The sequence below is a fragment of the Mytilus trossulus genome, chromosome 10, assembly GCF_036588685.1.
Source record: "Mytilus trossulus isolate FHL-02 chromosome 10, PNRI_Mtr1.1.1.hap1, whole genome shotgun sequence".
Classification (NCBI taxonomy): Eukaryota; Metazoa; Mollusca; class Bivalvia; order Mytilida; family Mytilidae; genus Mytilus; species Mytilus trossulus.
In genome coordinates this window covers 9,012,250-9,032,946 of record NC_086382.1, presented here as the reverse complement: position 1 = coordinate 9,032,946, position 20,697 = coordinate 9,012,250, and the positions used below count along the sequence as shown (strand labels likewise).

General features: G+C 35.0%; 1 protein-coding gene across 1 annotated transcript in view; it reads right to left on the bottom strand.

The window, feature by feature from the left end:
* Nucleotides 1–3,621: 3,621 nt before the first annotated feature.
* Nucleotides 3,622–20,697, bottom strand: part of LOC134686813 (centrosomal protein of 162 kDa-like) — a 174,980-nt gene continuing 157,904 nt past the window's right edge. The window contains exons 4-5 of the mRNA XM_063546618.1: nucleotides 6,519–6,668; nucleotides 3,622–5,056 (exon numbers count right to left, since the gene is read on the bottom strand). Coding sequence (XP_063402688.1) covers nucleotides 4,784–5,056; nucleotides 6,519–6,668 — 423 coding nt within the window. The 3' untranslated portion in view covers nucleotides 3,622–4,783. The remainder of the gene's footprint in view (nucleotides 5,057–6,518; nucleotides 6,669–20,697) is intronic.

Genomic DNA, 20,697 nt, shown 5'->3' with positions numbered 1-20,697 from the left:
TGTTGGGTATTAGTTATTGCACACGATCAACCAAACGACATTGATTGTCTCTGGTGTATTCAGTCTTTTTTAGGCATCAACATCCTGCATGCAATCTTGAAATTGTATCTTTTTTTTCTTAATAAAGTGATTGATAAAAGCAGTGATTAAACTGTTACTATTCAATTATTCATTGCTTATAATTACCTGGTTATTTCCTCAAAACTATTCATACAATGCTCAAAAATAAGAACAGTTAGTAAATAGGATATTACAGTAAAATCTTCTTCTCTATAATTTCCAAACATTAAAAGAAAACCAAAGTTTAGTTTATTTGATAATCTAATCTTAGCTGGTATATTGAAACACATCATATTCATTGGTCTATGGTAGACATGTTAAGTCAAATATTTAGTTTATTAACAATTTAATGAACACACTGATCATAATATTATATAAATTTTTTGAACTGTCTAATCTTTTAACTAAATATCCAAATTAACTTACAGCAATAGGACAAGGACATATTATGACACATCATATATAAATATCATGGGTGAAGTCTTAAACAGAAACCATTAAAAACAAGAGGCTCTCAAGAGCCTTAATCGCTCACCTTAATTCCTTTGGTTAAATCTCTCATCAATGATTATTTTGGCTTTTCAATTTATTTAAATGTTCTATGGATCGTCCTATTTTCTTCAAAAGCCAAAAAAAATAATCATTTTCTCCTATGTTCTATTTTAGCCATAGGAGCTATGTTTCTTGACATACAAGGAAATAAGATATAAAATTTATACTAGATACTCTGAAACTCATTTAGCCTAAGTTTGGCTGAAATTGATACACCAGTTCTAAAAGAGAAGATTTTTTAAAGTAAGTCAACATGATGAACAAATCGTGAAAAAAGTCTTTAAAGGGCAATAACTCCTTGAGGGGTCAATTGACAATTTTGGTCAAATTGACTTATTTGTAGATCTTACTTTGCTGAACATTATTGCTGTTTACAGTTTATCTCTATCTATAATAATATTCAATATATTAAACAAAAACAGCAAAATTTCCTTTAAATTATTAATTCAGGGGCAGCAACCCAACATAGGGTTGTCTGATTCATCTGAAAATTTCAGGGCAGATAGATCTTGACCTGATAAACAATATTACCCCATGTCAGATTTGCTCTCAATTCTTTTGTTTTTAGTTATAAGCCAAATACTGCATTTGACCCCTATGTTCTATTTTTAGCAATGACGACCATGTTTGTTGATAGATCAAAAACTTCAGATACAATTTATAGACTAGATACCCTAAGGAACATTCAGTTAAAGTTTGGAAGTATTTGGCCCAGTAGTTTCAGAGGAGAAGATTTTTGTAAAAGATTACTATGATTTACGAAAAATGGTTAAAAATTGACTATAAAGGGCAATAACTCCTAAAGGGGTCAACTGACCATTTAGGTCATGTTGACTTATTTGTAAATCTTACTTTGCTGAACATTATTGCTGTTTACAGTTTATCTCTATCTATAATAATATTCAAGATATTAAACAAAAACAGCAAAATTTCCTTAAAATTACCAATTCAGGGGCAGCAACCCAACATAGGGTTGTCTGATTCATCTGAAAATTTCAGGGCAGATAGATCTTGATCAGATAAACAATTTTACCTTGTCAGATTTGCTCTAAATGCTTTGGTTTTTGAGTTATAAGCCAAAAACTGCATTTGACCCCTATGTTCTATTTTTAGCAATGGCGACCATGTTTGTTGATAGATCAAAACTTTGGATACAATTTATAAACTAGATACCTTAAGGAACATTCAGTGAACGTTTGGAAGTATTTGGCCGAGTAGTTTCAGAGGAGAAGATTCTTGAAATAGTTTACGACGACAGACGACGACGGACGACGACAGACGACGGACGACGACGGACGCAAAGTGATGGCATAAGCTCACTCGGCCCTTTGGGCCAGGTGAGCTAAAAATCACTTCGTATACATCTGCATTCTTTTGTGAACATATGAAATAATTTTTAATATCTTTAAAACAACAGGAGTAATTTACCCTGTAGACTTGCTTTTTTATTATTTTGGCCGGCGAGAAAGGTATTGTTGTTAGTATTGTAATGATGTCCTATATCCCAAATATGTCATTACGTGTGTTAAGAGGAACAACAGTACACACTGCTTTACTTATCACGATCGTTCTTATGTAGAAAGTAATTCAGATGAAGGATTTACTACCAATGGCAAATAAACTTCATTTTATCTATCATCCATGTTTATGAAGACAAGGTCAAGATGAACCCTGCCAGAGTGACATGTATACCCTATAATAATTCCATACGCAAGACACAGCTAACCGATCAGTTATTGTATCTGAAAACAAGAATGTGTCCATGACATGTACATGAATGCCCCACATGCACTTTCCTTTTTCATGTTCCATGGACCGTGAATTGGGTAAATATCTAATTTGGCATTAAAATAAGAAAGATTATACTATAGGGAACATGTGTACTAAGTTTCAAGTTGATTGGACTTCAATTTCATCAAAAATTACCTTGACCAAAAACTTTAACCTGAAACTCCCACTTTCATTTTCTATGTTCAGTGGACCATGAAATTGGAGACAAAAGTCTAATTTGGCATTAAAATTAAAAAGATCATACCATAAGCAACATGTGTACTAAGTTTCAAGTTGATTGGACCTCAGCTTCATCAAAAACTACCTTGACCAAAAACTTTAACCTGAAACTCCCAATTTCATTTTCTATGTTCAGTGGACCATAAAATTGGGGACAAAAGTCTAATTTGGCATTACAATTAGAAAGATCATACCATAAGCAACATGTGTACTACATTTCAAGCTGATTGGACTTCAACTTCATCAAAAACTACCTTGACCAAAAAAAACTTTATTACATATTAGAGAGCACATAAGGCAATTGTCCATATGAATAATATTTTTAAGGTGCATAACTCTTCTAAAAACTATTGATCGCCTTTGGTTTTCAAATTAGTCAAGACATTGTTGATATAAACCTATAATAAAATTTTCATAAAAATCTGGCAAGGATTGTACATGTGAGAGCCCTAACAAGACCGGACCGACAGACGGACGTCCGGTATTTCCATGTCTCCTGCAACATGTAACGCAGGTGACAAAAAGGGATATATATTTGTCACTATCAATGTTCTGTTTGATGAAATAAATTTCATTTGAAAAATTAGAAAATACTTAATCATTTGCTGAGAACATAACTAAAAATATGCTTGTATTGTAAAAAGTACCTATAACATGTTTTTTTTTTATGTCCATGTGAAGCTTTGCTATAATTGTCCAAAATGGTTGTACAATGATAAATTATTTCAATGAGATATGTGACCTAAAGTCTTTTTCAGGGAAATGAAAAAAAAATGGTTTTGGCATATTTAGTAATGACACAGATTCCTTACGGACATTTGAAGCAAATAAGATAAATATCAAAAGGTCAAAGCAAATTTCTACTGAATTTATAAAACATACAAATATATAATTGTAAATTTATTATAAAACATTTCCATTTTATGTATACAATTTTGAACAGTATGTAAAATTATGATAATGATAAATAAAATAAAATAAATAATAAAACTAAAACAAAACTAAGTATTTGACACAACTTTTGTATGTCTTACAACATCATACAAAATCTTATCTAAGTAGTGGTCATTATATTCATTTCAAGAAGATCTTCAATTAAATAATTTTAGTACTAAAAAGAAGACTCTTGTTAAGAAATTATCTCCCTTTAATTAGATTGCATAAACATACAATTCTTAAAGTACAACATCATACGAAAGTAAACATTATATTATTCTTTAAAAAGTATTTTCAAAAATCTGGTACTTGCAAATGGTAAACAAAGTAGATAATTTTTTAAAATAAGACAAAAATCTAGAGGTTCTAGAGGAAATAAAGAGGGAAACTAAAAAAAAACAACTTATAAGGTTTGGTGGATGCTGTTTGAAAGAAGATCCATCCCTAATTTGGGTTGCCCTTTTACAGTAAATTCTTTAAATACTCTTGGATACAACTTATATTAGAAAAGATTCTTGGCTTCATAAAATTTTGTAAAAAAAGGAAACGTATGAAAAAAGACCTGACCCTTATTCAATATACACTGTTAAATTTGTTCATGCCAAGTATTATGTTCATGCAAATACAAATCCAGATCAGATTGTTACACTGATTAGAAAATAAATTTCTGTGTTTAAGTAAAAAGTTGATGTTAAAAATAAAACTGACCAGGGGAACAATACAAAGATTTCAGTGGAAAGTAGCATGTATCAGTCAGCATTAACTGATCAATTTTACTTGGAAAGATAACAATATCAAAATTTTGTTTTATACAATAACATTAAATGGGGTATGTTAACAGTTATAAATATTTTTTTTCATGGAACACAAAACAACACATGTGACAAACAGAATGCACCACATCGTTAAATTGTGTAGACATTTTATAATTGATGCTATAACAACCATAACATCTGCATAATTCCTAACAAGACGTCACAGAGACATCGCTTAATAATTGACAAAAACATTTTAGAAATCGATGCAAATTCAGAACATTCTAATATAATTTGTTTTTCTTTCCGTTAAACAGATCATAAAAAATTGTTATAACTGCAGTTACATAATGAAAAATACCCTAATAGATAGTTTTATTTGAGATAACACTAAGTTCAATCTCTTTTAAATATAAAGGACGGAATATTGATACAAATTTTTAATTTATAAAACTACTTAAGAGCTACTGCTATGACACTGCTGCACTGACAGGTATAACAACTCCTTGTTTTTGGAGTAATTTTAAAACGTCTAATATAGAATCTATTTCTGTTCTAAATCTTTGGATTTCACAATTTTTAGAATCTACAATTCCTTTCCATTTATTTGCTTCCTGGTCCATTTCCACTGAAGCTGTGTGTTTGGCATTTTTTATAATTTGTTGCAGTTCAAGCTCACGTGTTTCCCGTTTTTTCTCCATTTGAATTATCTTCTGCTGAATTGACTCAAAATGTTTCATTTCCTGAAAGCAAAAAATAATGTATAACATAAGCAAGGCGAAACAATAGACAAGGCACTCCTAGGTGACATTTAGACAAGACCACACATGGTGACCGTCTGTTGTTGTCTGCTCTATGGTCGGTTTGTTGTTTCTTTGACACATTCCCCATTTCCATTCTCAATTTTACATATACACCAGGCACTTCTAGTTGACATTTAGACAAGGCACTCCTATTTGACATTTAGACAAGGCACTCCTAGGTGACATTTAGACAAGGCACTCCTAGGTGACATTTGGACAAGGCACTCCTAGGTGACATTTAGACAAGGCACTCCTAGGTGACATTTAGACAAGGCACTCCTAGGTGACATTTAGACAAGGTACTCCTAGGTGACATTTAGACAAGGCATTCCTATGAGACATTTAGAGAAGGCACTCCTAGGGGACAATTGGACAAGGCACTCCTATGTGACATTTGGACAAGGCACTCCTTGGTGACATTTAGACAAGGCACTCCTAGGTGACATTTAGACAAGACACTCCTTGGTGACATTTGGACAAGGCACTCCTAGGTGACATTTAGACAAGGCACTCCTAGGTGACATTTGGACAAGGCACTTCTAGTCAACCATCTTTTTAATTGTAAAGAAGCAATCATACTTTAACTTGTTCTTCAAATATTTATATCACATAAATGAAAACATCATACTTTAATTTGTTCTTGAAATATTTATATCACGTACATGAAAACATCTTTGAATAAATTGTGTGCATCCAAAGTGTTTACCTTCAATAGAAACACTCACGACGTAAACATTCAAGGAGCTTTAAATAACGTAAAAGAATAGCCAACTTCAGTGCTTCAGGAGTAGAAACTTTAGTTTCTTAATAATTTATTATTCTATCAAGTATTATAAATCATGTCAAAGAACAAAAAAAATAACTACTGTGCTGATAATACCCTATAGCTAGGGATAGTAGTGGTATTAACCCAATGCAAGTTAATGAAAATAACACTATAAAGTTCATACATTCACAGAGCTTTTTGTGATTTACCTTTAAAAGGACTACAAGAACTCAAACATTTGAAAGGCAGGCTAGGGATATTTAAATAGAGTAGAAAACATGTTTAACCCCACCACATTATTCAAGTATGTGCCTGTCCCAAGTCAGGAGCCTGTAATTCAGTGGTTGTCGTTTGTTTTATGTGTTACATATTTGTATTTTGTTCCTTTTTTTATATAAATAAGGCCGTTAGTTTTCTCGTTTGAAATTGTTTTACATTGTTTTATCAGGGCCTTTTATAGCTGACTATGCGATATGGGCTTTGCTCATTGTTGAAGGCCATACCGTGACCTATAGTTGTTAATGTCTGTGTCATTTTGGTCTCTTGTAGACAGTTGTCTCGTTGGCAATCAAACCATATCTTCTTTTTTATAAAGAGAAATTTCCTAATGGAGAGGTTTTCTTATTATTTACTTACTGGAGTGTGGAATTTCTTTGCCTCTCGTAATTCCTCTTTTAGTCTGTCAATTTGGTTTTCTAAACTGGCATTCTGTATCCGCAGTATAGAGAGCTGTTCGGAATCTAAATGTGATTTATTCAACTGGTCTTTTAAATGTTTTATCATCACCTGAAAAAAAGAATTTTATGATCATCTATTTTAATAATTTACTGCTTTATTCATGATCATGAAATGTGCAAGCCATTACCACAGAATGATGAATATTTTTTTATAAAATTATAAAACAGAAAAGAAGGTTAAGATAACTTTGACCTATAGTTGATTACTTTTAAATCATTGTATCTTGAATTGAGAGCTGTCTTATTGGCATCTATACCACATCTTCTTATTTGTTGAGCATCTGTTTTAGACTGTTACTATGTTGACGTCTTACCTGTTGAGCATCTGTTTTAATTGTAACTCTGTTCTAGTCTTACCTGTTGAGCATCTGTTTTGATTGTAACTCTGTTGTAGTCTTACCTGTTGAACATCTGTTTTAATTGTAACTCTGTTGAAGTCTTACCTGTTGAGCATCTGTTTTGATTATAACTCTGTTGTTGCCTTACCTGTTGAGCATCTGTTTTTGATTGTAACTCTGTTGAAGTCCAACCTGTTGAGCATCTGTTTTGATTGTAACTCTGTTGTAGTCTTACCTGTTGAGCATCTGTTTTGATTGTAACTCTGTTGAAGTCTTACCTGTTGAGCATCTGTTTTGATTGTAACTCTGTTGAAATCTTACCTGTTGAGCATCTGTTTTGATTGTAACTCTGTTGAAATCTTACCTGTTGAGCATCTGTTTCGATTGTAACTCTATTGTACTCTTACCTGTTGAGCATCTGTTTTGATTGTAACTCTATTGTAGTCTTACCTGTTGAGCATCTGTTTTTATTGTAACTCTGTTGAAGTCTTACCTGTTGAGCATCTGTTTTGATTGTAACTCTGTTGAAGTCTTAACTGTTGAGCATCTGTTTTGATTGTAACTCTGTTGTAGTCTTACCTGTTGAGCATCTGTTTTGATTGTAACTCTGTTGTAGTCTTACCTGTTGAGCATCTGTTTTGATTGTAACTCTGTTGAAGTCTGACCTGTTGAGCATCTGTTTTGATTGTAACTCTGTTGTAGTCTTACCTGTTGAGCATCTGTTTTGATTGTAACTCTGTTGAAGTCTTACCTGTTGAGCATCTGTTTTGATTGTAACTCTGTTGAAGTCTTACCTGTTGAGCATCTGTTTTATTGTAACTCTGTTCTGTTTTGATTGTAACTCTGTTGTAGTCTTACCTGTTGAGCATCTGTTTTGATTGTAACTCTGTTCTAGTCTTACCTGTTGAGCATCTGTTTTGATTGTAACTCTGTTGTAGTCTTACCTGTTGAGCATCTGTTTTGATTGTAACTCTGTTGTAGTCTTACCTGTTGAGCATCTGTTTTGATTGTAACTCTTTTGAAGTCTTACCTGTTGAGCATCTGTTTTGATTGTAACTCTGTTGAAGTCTTACCTGTTGAGCATCTGTTTTGATTGTAACTCTGTTGAAGTCTTACCTGTTGAGCATCTGTTTTGATTGTAACTCTGTTGAAGTCTTACCTGTTGAGCATCTGTTTTGATTGTAACTCTGTTGTAGTCTTACCTGTTGAGCATCTGTTTTGATTGTAACTCTGTTGAAGTCTTACCTGTTGAGCATCTGTTTTGATTGTAACTCTGTTGAAGTCTTACCTGTTGAGCATCTGTTTTATTGTAACTATGTTCTGTTTTGATTGTAACTCTGTTGTAGTCTTACCTGTTGAGCATCTGTTTTGATTGTAACTCTGTTGTAGTCTTACCTGTTGAGCATCTGTTTTGATTGTAACTCTGTTGTAGTCTTACCTGTTGAGCATCTGTTTTGATTGTAACTCTGTTGAAGTCTTACCTGTTGAGCATCTGTTTTGATTATAACTCTGTTGTTGCCTTACCTGTTGAGCATCTGTTTTTGATTGTAACTCTGTTGAAGTCCTACCTGTTGAGCATCTGTTTTGATTGTAACTCTATTGTAGTCTCACCTGTTGAGCATCTGTTTTGATTGTAACTCTGTTGTAGTCTTGCCTGTTGAGCATCTATTTTGATTGTAACTCTGTTGAAGTCTTACCTGTTGAGCATCTGTTTTGATTGTAACTCTGTTGAAATCTTACCTGTTGAGCATCTGTTTTGATTGTAACTCTGTTGAAATCTTACCTGTTGAGCATCTGTTTCGATTGTAACTCTGTTGTACTCTTACCTGTTGAGCATCTGTTTTGATTGTAACTCTATTGTAGTCTTACCTGTTGAGCATCTGTTTTGATTGTAACTCTGTTGAAGTCTTACCTGTTGAGCATCTGTTTTGATTGTTACTCTGTTGAAGTCTTACCTGTTGAGCATCTGTTTTGATTGTAACTCTGTTGTAGTCTTACCTGTTGAGCATCTGTTTTGATTGTAACTCTGTTGAAGTCTTACCTGTTAAGCATCTGTTTTGATTGTAACTCTGTTGAAGTCTTACCTGTTGAGCATCTGTTTTGATTGTAACTCTGTTGAAGCCTTACCTGTTGAGCATCTGTTTTGATTGTAACTCTGTTGTAGTCTTACCTGTTGAGCATCTGTTTTGATTGTAACTCTGTTGAAGTCTTACCTGTTAAGCATCTGTTTTGATTGTAACTCTGTTGAAGTCTTACCTGTTGAGCATCTGTTTTGATTGTAACTCTGTTGAAGTCTTACCTGTTGAGCATCTGTTTTGATTGTAACTCTGTTGTAGTCTTACCTGTTGAGCATCTGTTTTGATTGTAACTCTGTTGAAGTCTGACCTGTTGAGCATCCGTTTTGATTGTAACTCTGTTGTAGTCTTACCTGTTGAGCATCTGTTTTGATTGTAACTCTGTTGAAGTCTTACCTGTTGAGCATCTGTTTTGATTGTAACTCTGTTGAAGTCTTACCTGTTGAGCATCTGTTTTGATTGTAACTCTGTTCTGTTTTGATTGTAACTCTGTTGTAGTCTTACCTGTTGAGCATCTGTTTTGATTGTAACTCTGTTGTAGTCTTACCTGTTGAGCATCTGTTTTGATTGTAACTCTGTTGAAGTCTTACCTGTTGAGCATCTTTTTGATTGTAACTCTGTTGAAGTCTTACCTGTTAAGCATCTGTTTTGATTGTAACTCTGTTGAAGTCTTTTCTGTTGAACATCTGTTTTGATTGTAACTCTGTTGAAGTCTTACCTGTTGAGCATCTGTTTTGATTGTAACTCTGTTGTAGTCTTACCTGTTGAGCATCTGTTTTGACTGTAACTCTGTTGAAGTCTGACATGTTGAGCATCTGTTTTGATTGTAACTCTGTTGTAGTCTTACCTGTTGAGCATCTGTTTTGATTGTAACTCTGTTGAAGTCTTACCTGTTGAGCATCTGTTTTGATTGTAACTCTGTTGAAGTCTTACCTGTTGAGCATCTGTTTTATTGTAACTCTGTTCTGTTTTGATTGTAACTCTGTTGTAGTCTTACCTGTTGAGCATCTGTTTTGATTGTAACTCTGTTGTTGTCTTACCTGTTGAGCATCTGTTTTGATTGTAACTCTGTTGTAGTCTTACCTGTTGAGCATCTGTTTTGATTGTAACTCTGTTGAAGTCTTACCTGTTGAGCGTCTGTTTTGATTGTAACTCTGTTGAAGTCTTACCTGTTGAGCATCTGTTTTGATTGTAACTCTGTTGAAGTCTTACCTGTTGAGCATCTGTTTTGATTGTAACTCTGTTGAAGTCTTACCTGTTGAGCATCTGTTTTGATTGTAACGCTGTTCTGTTTTGATTGTAACTCTGTTGTAGTCTTACCTGTTGAGCATCTGTTTTGATTGTAACTCTGTTGAAGTCTGACCTGTTGAGCATCTGTTTTGATTGTAACTCTGTTGTAGTCTTACCTGTTGAGCATCTGTTTTGATTGTAACTCTGTTGAAGTCTTACCTGTTGAGCATCTGTTTTGATTGTAACTCTGTTGAAGTCTTACCTGTTGAGCATCTGTTTTATTGTAACTCTGTTCTGTTTTGATTGTAACTCTGTTGTAGTCTTACCTGTTGAGCATCTGTTTTGATTGTAACTCTGTTCTGTTTTGATTGTAACTCTGTTGTAGTCTTACCTGTTGAGCATCTGTTTTGATTGTAACTCTGTTGAAGTCTTACCTGTTGAGCATCTGTTTTGATTGTAACTCTGTTGTAGTCTTGCCTGTTGAGCATCTGTTTTGATTGTAACTCTGTTGAAGTCTTACCTGTTGAGCATCTGTTTTGATTGTAACTCTGTTGAAATCTTACCTGTTGAGCATCTGTTTTGATTGTAACTCTGTTGAAATCTTACCTGTTGAGCATCTGTTTCGATTGTAACTCTGTTGTACTCTTACCTGTTGAGCATCTGTTTTGATTGTAACTCTATTGTAGTCTTACCTGTTGAGCATCTGTTTTATTGTAACTCTGTTCTGTTTTGATTGTAACTCTGTTGTAGTCTTACCTGTTGAGCATCTGTTTTGATTGTAACTCTGTTGTAGTCTTACCTGTTGAGCATCTGTTTTGATTGTAACTCTGTTGAAGTCTTACCTGTTGAGCATCTGTTTTGATTGTAACTCTGTTGAAGTCTTACCTGTTAAGCATCTGTTTTGATTGTAACTCTGTTGAAGTCTTACCTGTTGAGCATCTGTTTTGATTGTAACTCTGTTGAAGTCTTACCTGTTAAGCATCTGTTTTGATTGTAACTCTGTTGTAGTCTTACCTGTTGAGCATCTGTTTTGATTGTAACTCTGTTGAAGTCTGACCTGTTGAGCATCTGTTTTGATTGTAACTCTGTTGTAGTCTTACCTGTTGAGCATCTGTTTTGATTGTAACTCTGTTGAAGTCTTACCTGTTGAGCATCTGTTTTGATTGTAACTCTGTTGAAGTCTTACCTGTTGAGCATCTGTTTTATTGTAACTCTGTTCTGTTTTGATTGTAACTCTGTTGTAGTCTTACCTGTTGAGCATCTGTTTTGATTGTAACTCTGTTGTAGTCTTACCTGTTGAGCATCTGTTTTGATTGTAACTCTGTTGTAGTCTTACCTGTTGAGCATCTGTTTTGATTGTAACTCTGTTGTAGTCTTATCTGTTGAGTATCTGTTTTGATTGTAACTCTGTTGAAGTCTTACCTGTTGAGCATCTGTTTTGATTGTAACTCTGTTGAAGTCTTACCTGTTGAGCATCTGTTTTGATTGTAACTCTGTTGAAGTCTTACCTGTTGAGCATCTGTTTTGATTGTAACTCTGTTGAAGTCTTACCTGTTGAGCATCTGTTTTGATTGTAACTCTGTTGTAGTCTTACCTGTTGAGCATCTGTTTTGATTGTAACTCTGTTGAAGTCTTACCTGTTGAGCATCTGTTTTGATTGTAACTCTGTTGAAGTCTTACCTGTTGAGCATCTGTTTTATTGTAACTATGTTCTGTTTTGATTGTAACTCTGTTGTAGTCTTACCTGTTGAGCATCTGTTTTGATTGTAACTCTGTTGTAGTCTTACCTGTTGAGCATCTGTTTTGATTGTAACTCTGTTGTAGTCTTACCTGTTGAGCATCTGTTTTGATTGTAACTCTGTTGAAGTCTTACCTGTTGAGCATCTGTTTTGATTATAAGTCTGCTGTTGCCTTACCTGTTGAGCATCTGTTTTTGATTGTAACTCTGTTGAAGTCCTACCTGTTGAGCATCTGTTTTGATTGTAACTCTATTGTAGTCTCACCTGTTGAGCATCTGTTTTGATTGTAACTCTGTTGTAGTCTTGCCTGTTGAGCATCTATTTTGATTGTAACTCTGTTGAAGTCTTACCTGTTGAGCATCTGTTTTGATTGTAACTCTGTTGAAATCTTACCTGTTGAGCATCTGTTTTGATTGTAACTCTGTTGAAATCTTACCTGTTGAGCATCTGTTTCGATTGTAACTCTGTTGTACTCTTACCTGTTGAGCATCTGTTTTGATTGTAACTCTATTGTAGTCTTACCTGTTGAGCATCTGTTTTGATTGTAACTCTGTTGAAGTCTTACCTGTTGAGCATCTGTTTTGATTGCTACTCTGTTGAAGTCTTACCTGTTGAGCATCTGTTTTGATTGTAACTCTGTTGTAGTCTTACCTGTTGAGCATCTGTTTTTATTGTAACTCTGTTGAAGTCTTACCTGTTAAGCATCTGTTTTGATTGTAACTCTGTTGAAGTCTTACCTGTTGAGCATCTGTTTTGATTGTAACTCTGTTGTAGTCTTACCTGTTGAGCATCTGTTTTGATTGTAACTCTGTTGAAGTCTTACCTGTTAAGCATCTGTTTTGATTGTAACTCTGTTGAAGTCTTACCTGTTGAGCATCTGTTTTGATTGTAACTCTGTTGAAGTCTTACCTGTTGAGCATCTGTTTTGATTGTAACTCTGTTGTAGTCTTACCTGTTGAGCATCTGTTTTGATTGTAACTCTGTTGAAGTCTGACCTGTTGAGCATCCGTTTTGATTGTAACTCTGTTGTAGTCTTACCTGTTGAGCATCTGTTTTGATTGTAACTCTGTTGAAGTCTTACCTGTTGAGCATTTGTTTTGATTGTAACTCTGTTGAAGTCTTACCTGTTGAGCATCTGTTTTGATTGTAACTCTGTTCTGTTTTGATTGTAACTCTGTTGTAGTCTTACCTGTTGAGCATCTGTTTTGATTGTAACTCTGTTGAAGTCTGACCTGTTGAACATCTGTTTTGATTTTAACTCTGTTGTAGTCTTACCTGTTGAGCATCTGTTTTGATTATAACTCTGTTGAAGTCTTACCTGTTGAGCATCTTTTTGATTGTAACTCTGTTGAAGTCTTTTCTGTTGAACATCTGTTTTGATTGTAACTCTGTTGAAGTCTTACCTGTTGAGCATCTGTTTTGATTGTAACTCTGTTGTAGTCTTACCTGTTGAGCATCTGTTTTGACTGTAACTCTGTTGAAGTCTGACATGTTGAGCATCTGTTTTGATTGTAACTCTGTTGTAGTCTTACCTGTTGAGCATCTGTTTTGATTGTAACTCTGTTGAAGTCTTACCTGTTGAGCATCTGTTTTGATTGTAACTCTGTTGAAGTCTTACCTGTTGAGCATCTGTTTTATTGTAACTCTGTTCTGTTTTGATTGTAACTCTGTTGTAGTCTTACCTGTTGAGCATCTGTTTTGATTGTAACTCTGTTGTTGTCTTACCTGTTGAGCATCTGTTTTGATTGTAACTCTGTTGTAGTCTTACCTGTTGAGCATCTGTTTTGATTGTAACTCTGTTGAAGTCTTACCTGTTGAGCGTCTGTTTTGATTGTAACTCTGTTGAAGTCTTACCTGTTGAGCATCTGTTTTGATTGTAACTCTGTTGAAGTCTTACCTGTTGAGCATCTGTTTTGATTGTAACTCTGTTGAAGTCTTACCTGTTGAGCATCTGTTTTGATTGTAACGCTGTTCTGTTTTGATTGTAACTCTGTTGTAGTCTTACCTGTTGAGCATCTGTTTTGATTGTAACTCTGTTGAAGTCTGACCTGTTGAGCATCTGTTTTGATTGTAACTCTGTTGTAGTCTTACCTGTTGAGCATCTGTTTTGATTGTAACTCTGTTGAAGTCTTACCTGTTGAGCATCTGTTTTGATTGTAACTCTGTTGAAGTCTTACCTGTTGAGCATCTGTTTTATTGTAACTCTGTTCTGTTTTGATTGTAACTCTGTTGTAGTCTTACCTGTTGAGCATCTGTTTTGATTGTAACTCTGTTCTGTTTTGATTGTAACTCTGTTGTAGTCTTACCTGTTGAGCATCTGTTTTGATTGTAACTCTGTTGAAGTCTTACCTGTTGAGCATCTGTTTTGATTGTAACTCTGTTGTAGTCTTGCCTGTTGAGCATCTGTTTTGATTGTAACTCTGTTGAAGTCTTACCTGTTGAGCATCTGTTTTGATTGTAACTCTGTTGAAATCTTACCTGTTGAGCATCTGTTTTGATTGTAACTCTGTTGAAATCTTACCTGTTGAGCATCTGTTTCGATTGTAACTCTGTTGTACTCTTACCTGTTGAGCATCTGTTTTGATTGTAACTCTATTGTAGTCTTACCTGTTGAGCATCTGTTTTATTGTAACTCTGTTCTGTTTTGATTGTAACTCTGTTGTAGTCTTACCTGTTGAGCATCTGTTTTGATTGTAACTCTGTTGTAGTCTTACCTGTTGAGCATCTGTTTTGATTGTAACTCTGTTGAAGTCTTACCTGTTGAGCATCTGTTTTGATTGTAACTCTGTTGAAGTCTTACCTGTTAAGCATCTGTTTTGATTGTAACTCTGTTGAAGTCTTACCTGTTGAGCATCTGTTTTGATTGTAACTCTGTTGAAGTCTTACCTGTTAAGCATCTGTTTTGATTGTAACTCTGTTGTAGTCTTACCTGTTGAGCATCTGTTTTGATTGTAACTCTGTTGAAGTCTGACCTGTTGAGCATCTGTTTTGATTGTAACTCTGTTGTAGTCTTACCTGTTGAGCATCTGTTTTGATTGTAACTCTGTTGAAGTCTTACCTGTTGAGCATCTGTTTTGATTGTAACTCTGTTGAAGTCTTACCTGTTGAGCATCTGTTTTATTGTAACTCTGTTCTGTTTTGATTGTAACTCTGTTGTAGTCTTACCTGTTGAGCATCTGTTTTGATTGTAACTCTGTTGTAGTCTTACCTGTTGAGCATCTGTTTTGATTGTAACTCTGTTGTAGTCTTACCTGTTGAGCATCTGTTTTGATTGTAACTCTGTTGTAGTCTTATCTGTTGAGTATCTGTTTTGATTGTAACTCTGTTGAAGTCTTACCTGTTGAGCATCTGTTTTGATTGTAACTCTGTTGAAGTCTTACCTGTTGAGCATCTGTTTTGATTGTAACTCTGTTGAAGTCTTACCTGTTGAGCATCTGTTTTGATTGTAACTCTGTTGAAGTCTTACCTGTTGAGCATCTGTTTTGATTGTAACTCTGTTGTAGTCTTACCTGTTGAGCATCTGTTTTGATTGTAACTCTGTTGAAGTCTTACCTGTTGAGCATCTGTTTTGATTGTAACTCTGTTGAAGTCTTACCTGTTGAGCATCTGTTTTATTGTAACTATGTTCTGTTTTGATTGTAACTCTGTTGTAGTCTTACCTGTTGAGCATCTGTTTTGATTGTAACTCTGTTGTAGTCTTACCTGTTGAGCATCTGTTTTGATTGTAACTCTGTTGTAGTCTTACCTGTTGAGCATCTGTTTTGATTGTAACTCTGTTGAAGTCTTACCTGTTGAGCATCTGTTTTGATTATAAGTCTGCTGTTGCCTTACCTGTTGAGCATCTGTTTTTGATTGTAACTCTGTTGAAGTCCTACCTGTTGAGCATCTGTTTTGATTGTAACTCTATTGTAGTCTCACCTGTTGAGCATCTGTTTTGATTGTAACTCTGTTGTAGTCTTGCCTGTTGAGCATCTATTTTGATTGTAACTCTGTTAAAGTCTTACCTGTTGAGCATCTGTTTTGATTGTAACTCTGTTGAAATCTTACCTGTTGAGCATCTGTTTTGATTGTAACTCTGTTGAAATCTTACCTGTTGAGCATCTGTTTTGATTGTAACTCTATTGTAGTCTTACCTGTTGAGCATCTGTTTTGATTGTAACTCTGTTGAAGTCTTACCTGTTGAGCATCTGTTTTGATTGCTACTCTGTTGAAGTCTTACCTGTTGAGCATCTGTTTTGATTGTAACTCTGTTGTAGTCTTACCTGTTGAGCATCTGTTTTTATTGTAACTCTGTTGAAGTCTTACCTGTTAAGCATCTGTTTTGATTGTAACTCTGTTGAAGTCTTACCTGTTGAGCATCTGTTTTGATTGTAACTCTGTTGTAGTCTTACCTGTTGAGCATCTGTTTTGATTGTAACTCTGTTGAAGTCTTACCTGTTAAGCATCTGTTTTGATTGTAACTCTGTTGAAGTCTTACCTGTTGAGCATCTGTTTTGATTGTAACTCTGTTGAAGTCTTACCTGTTGAGCATCTGTTTTGATTGTAACTCTGTTGTAGTCTTACCTGTTGAGCATCTGTTTTGATTGTAACTCTGTTGAAGTCTGACCTGTTGAGCATCCGTTTTGATTGTAACTCTGTTGTAGTCTTACCTGTTGAGCATCTGTTTTGATTGTAACTCTGTTGAAGTCTTACCTGTTGAGCATTTGTTTTGATTGTAACTCTGTTGAAGTCTTACCTGTTGAGCATCTGTTTTGATTGTAACTCTGTTCTGTTTTGATTGTAACTCTGTTGTAGTCTTACCTGTTGAGCATCTGTTTTGATTGTAACTCTGTTGAAGTCTGACCTGTTGAACATCTGTTTTGATTTTAACTCTGTTGTAGTCTTACCTGTTGAGCATCTGTTTTGATTATAACTCTGTTGAAGTCTTACCTGTTGAGCATCTTTTTGATTGTAACTCTGTTGAAGTCTTACCTGTTAAGCATCTGTTTTGATTGTAACTCTGTTGAAGTCTTTTCTGTTGAACATCTGTTTTGATTGTAACTCTGTTGAAGTCTTACCTGTTGAGCATCTGTTTTGATTGTAACTCTGTTGTAGTCTTACCTAATGAGCATCTGTTTTGATTGTAACTCTGTTGAAGTCTGACATGTTGAGCATCTGTTTTCATTGTAACTCTGTTGTAGTCTTACCTGTTGAGCATCTGTTTTGATTTTAACTCTGTTGAAGTCTTACCTGTTGAGCATCTGTTTTGATTGTAACTCTGTTGTAGTCTTACCTGTTGAGCATCTGTTTTGATTGTAACTCTGTTGTAGTCTTACCTGTTGAGCATCTGTTTTGATTGTAACTCTGTTGAAGTCTTACCTGTTGAGCATCTGTTTTGATTGTAACTCTGTTGAAGTCTTACCTGTTGAGCATCTGTTTTGATTGTAACTCTGTTGAAGTCTTACCTGTTGAGCATCTGTTTTGATTGTAACTCTGTTGAAGTCTTACCTGTTGAGCATCTGTTTTGATTGTAACGCTGTTCTGTTTTGATTGTAACTCTGTTGTAGTCTTACCTGTTGAGCATCTGTTTTGATTGTAACTCTGTTGAAGTCTGACCTGTTGAGCATCTGTTTTGATTGTAACTCTGTTGTAGTCTTACCTGTTGAGCATCTGTTTTGATTGTAACTCTGTTGAAGTCTTACCTGTTGAGCATCTGTTTTGATTGTAACTCTGTTGAAGTCTTACCTGTTGAGCATCTGTTTTATTGTAACTCTGTTCTGTTTTGATTGTAACTCTGTTGTACTCTAACCTGTTGAGCATCTGTTTTGATTGTAACTCTGTTCTGTTTTGATTGTAACTCTGTTGTAGTCTTACCTGTTGAGCATCTGTTTTGATTGTAACTCTGTTGAAGTCTTACCTGTTGAGCATCTGTTTTGATTGTAACTCTGTTGTAGTCTTGCCTGTTGAGCATCGGTTTTGATTGTAACTCTGTTGAAGTCTTACCTGTTGAGCATCTATTTTGATTGTAACTCTGTTGAAATCTTACCTGTTGAGCATCTGTTTTGATTGTAACTCTGTTGAAATCTTACCTGTTGAGCATCTGTTTCGATTGTAACTCTGTTGTACTCTTACCTGTTGAGCATCTGTTTTGATTGTAACTCTATTGTAGTCTTACCTGTTGAGCATCTGTTTTGATTGTAACTCTGTTGAAGTCTTACCTGTTGAGCATCTGTTTTGATTGTAACTCTGTTGAAGTCTTACCTGTTGAGCATCTGTTTAGATTGTAACTCTGTTGTAGTCTTACCTGTTGAGCATCTGTTTTGATTGTAACTCTGTTGAAGTCTTACCTGTTAAGCATCTGTTTTGATTGTAACTCTGTTGAAGTCTTACCTGTTGAGCATCTGTTTTGATTGTAACTCTGTTGAAGTCTTACCTGTTGAGCATCTGTTTTATTGTAACTCTGTTCTGTTTTGATTGTAACTCTGTTGTAGTCTTACCTGTTGAGCATCTGTTTTGATTTTAACTCTGTTGTAGTCTTACCTGTTGAGCATCTGTTTTGATTGTAACTCTGTTGTAGTCTTACCTGTTGAGCATCTGTTTTGATTGTAACTCTGTTGAAGTCTTACCTGTTGAGCATCTGTTTTGATTATAACTCTGTTGTTGCCTTACCTGTTGAGCATCTGTTTTTGATTGTAACTCTGTTGAAGTCCTACCTGTTGAGCATCTGTTTTGATTGTAACTCTGTTGTAGTCTCACCTGTTGAGCATCTGTTTTGATTGTAACTCTGTTGTAGTCTTGCCTGTTGAGCATCTGTTTTGATTGTTATTCTGTTGAAGTCTTACCTGTTGAGCATCTGTTTTGATTGTAACTCTGTTGAAATCTTACCTGTTGAGCATCTGTTTTGATTGTAACTCTGTTGAAATCTTACCTGTTGAGCATCTGTTTCGATTGTAACTCTGTTGTACTCTCACCTGTTGAGCATCTGTTTTGATTGTAACTCTATTGTAGTCTTACCTGTTGAGCATCTGTTTTGATTGTAACTCTGTTGAAGTCTTACCTGTTGAGCATCTGTTTTGATTGTAACTCTGTTGAAGTCTTACCTGTTGAGCATCTGTTTTGATTGTAACTCTGTTGTAGTCTTACCTGTTGAGCATCTGTTTTGATTGTAACTCTGTTGAAGTCTTACCTGTTAAGCATCTGTTTTGATTGTAACTCTGTTGAAGTCTTACCTGTTGAGCATCTGTTTTGATTGTAACTCTGTTGAAGTCTTACCTGTTGATCATCTGTTTTGATTGTAACTCTGTTGAAGTCTTACCTGTTGAGCATCTGTTGTATTGTAACTCTGTTCTGTTTTGATTGTAACTCTGTTGTAGTCTTTCCTGTTGAGCATCTGTTTTGATTGTAACTCTGTTGTAGTCTTACCTGTTGAGCATCTGTTTTGATTGTAACTCTGTTGTAGTCTTACCTGTTGAGCATCTGTTTTGATTGTAACTCTTGAAGTCTTACCTGTTGAGCATCTGTTTTGATTGTAACTCTGTTGAAGTCTTACCTGTTGAGCATCTGTTTTCATTGTAACTCTGTTGAAGTCTTACCTGTTGAGCATCTGTTTTGATTGTAACTCTGTTGAAGTCTTACCTGTTGAGCATCTGTTTTGATTGTAACTCTGTTCTGTTTTGATTGTAACTCTGTTGTAGTCTTACCTGTTGAGCATCTGTTTTGATTGTAACTCTGTTGAAGTCTGACCTGTTGAGCATCTGTTTTGATTGTAACTCTGTTGTAGTCTTACCTGTTGAGCATCTGTTTTGATTGTAACTCTGTTGAAGTCTTACCTGTTGAGCATCTGTTTTGATTGTAACTCTGTTGAAATCTTACCTGTTGAGCATCTGTTTTATTGTAACTCTGTTCTGTTTTGATTGTAACTCTGTTGTAGTCTTACCTGTTGAGCATCTGTTTTGATTGTAACTCTGTTCTGTTTTGATTGTAACTCTGTTGTAGTCTTACCTGTTGAGCATCTGTTTTGATTGTAACTCTGTTGAAGTCTTACCTGTTGAGCATCTGTTGTGATTGTAACTCTGTTGTAGTCTTGCCTGTTGAGCATCTGTTTTGATTGTAACTCTGTTGAAGTCTTACCTGTTGAGCATCTGTTGTGATTGTAACTCTGTTGAAATCTTACCTGTTGAGCATCTGTTTTGATTGTAACTCTGTTGAAATCTTACCTGTTGAGCATCTGTTTCGATTGTAACTCTGTTGTACTCTTACCTGTTGAGCATCTGTTTTGATTGTAACTCTATTGTAGTCTTACCTGTTGAGCATCTGTTTTGATTGTAACTCTGTCGAAGTCTTACCTGTTGAGCATCTGTTTTGATTGTAACTCTGTTGAAGTCTTACCTGTTGAGCATCTGTTTTGATTGTAACTCTGTTGTAGTCTTACCTGTTGAGCATCTGTTTTGATTGTAACTCTGTTGAAGTCTTACCTGTTAAGCATCTGTTTTGATTGTAACTCTGTTGAAGTCTTACCTGTTGAGCATCTGTTTTGATTGTAACTCTGTTGAAGTCTTACCTGTTGAGCATCTGTTTTGATTGTAACTCTGTTGTAGTCTTACCTGTTGAGCATCTGTTTTGATTGTAACTCTGTTGAAGTCTGACCTGTTGAGCATCTGTTTTGATTGTAACTCTGTTGTAGTCTTACCTGTTGAGCATCTGTTTTGATTGTAACT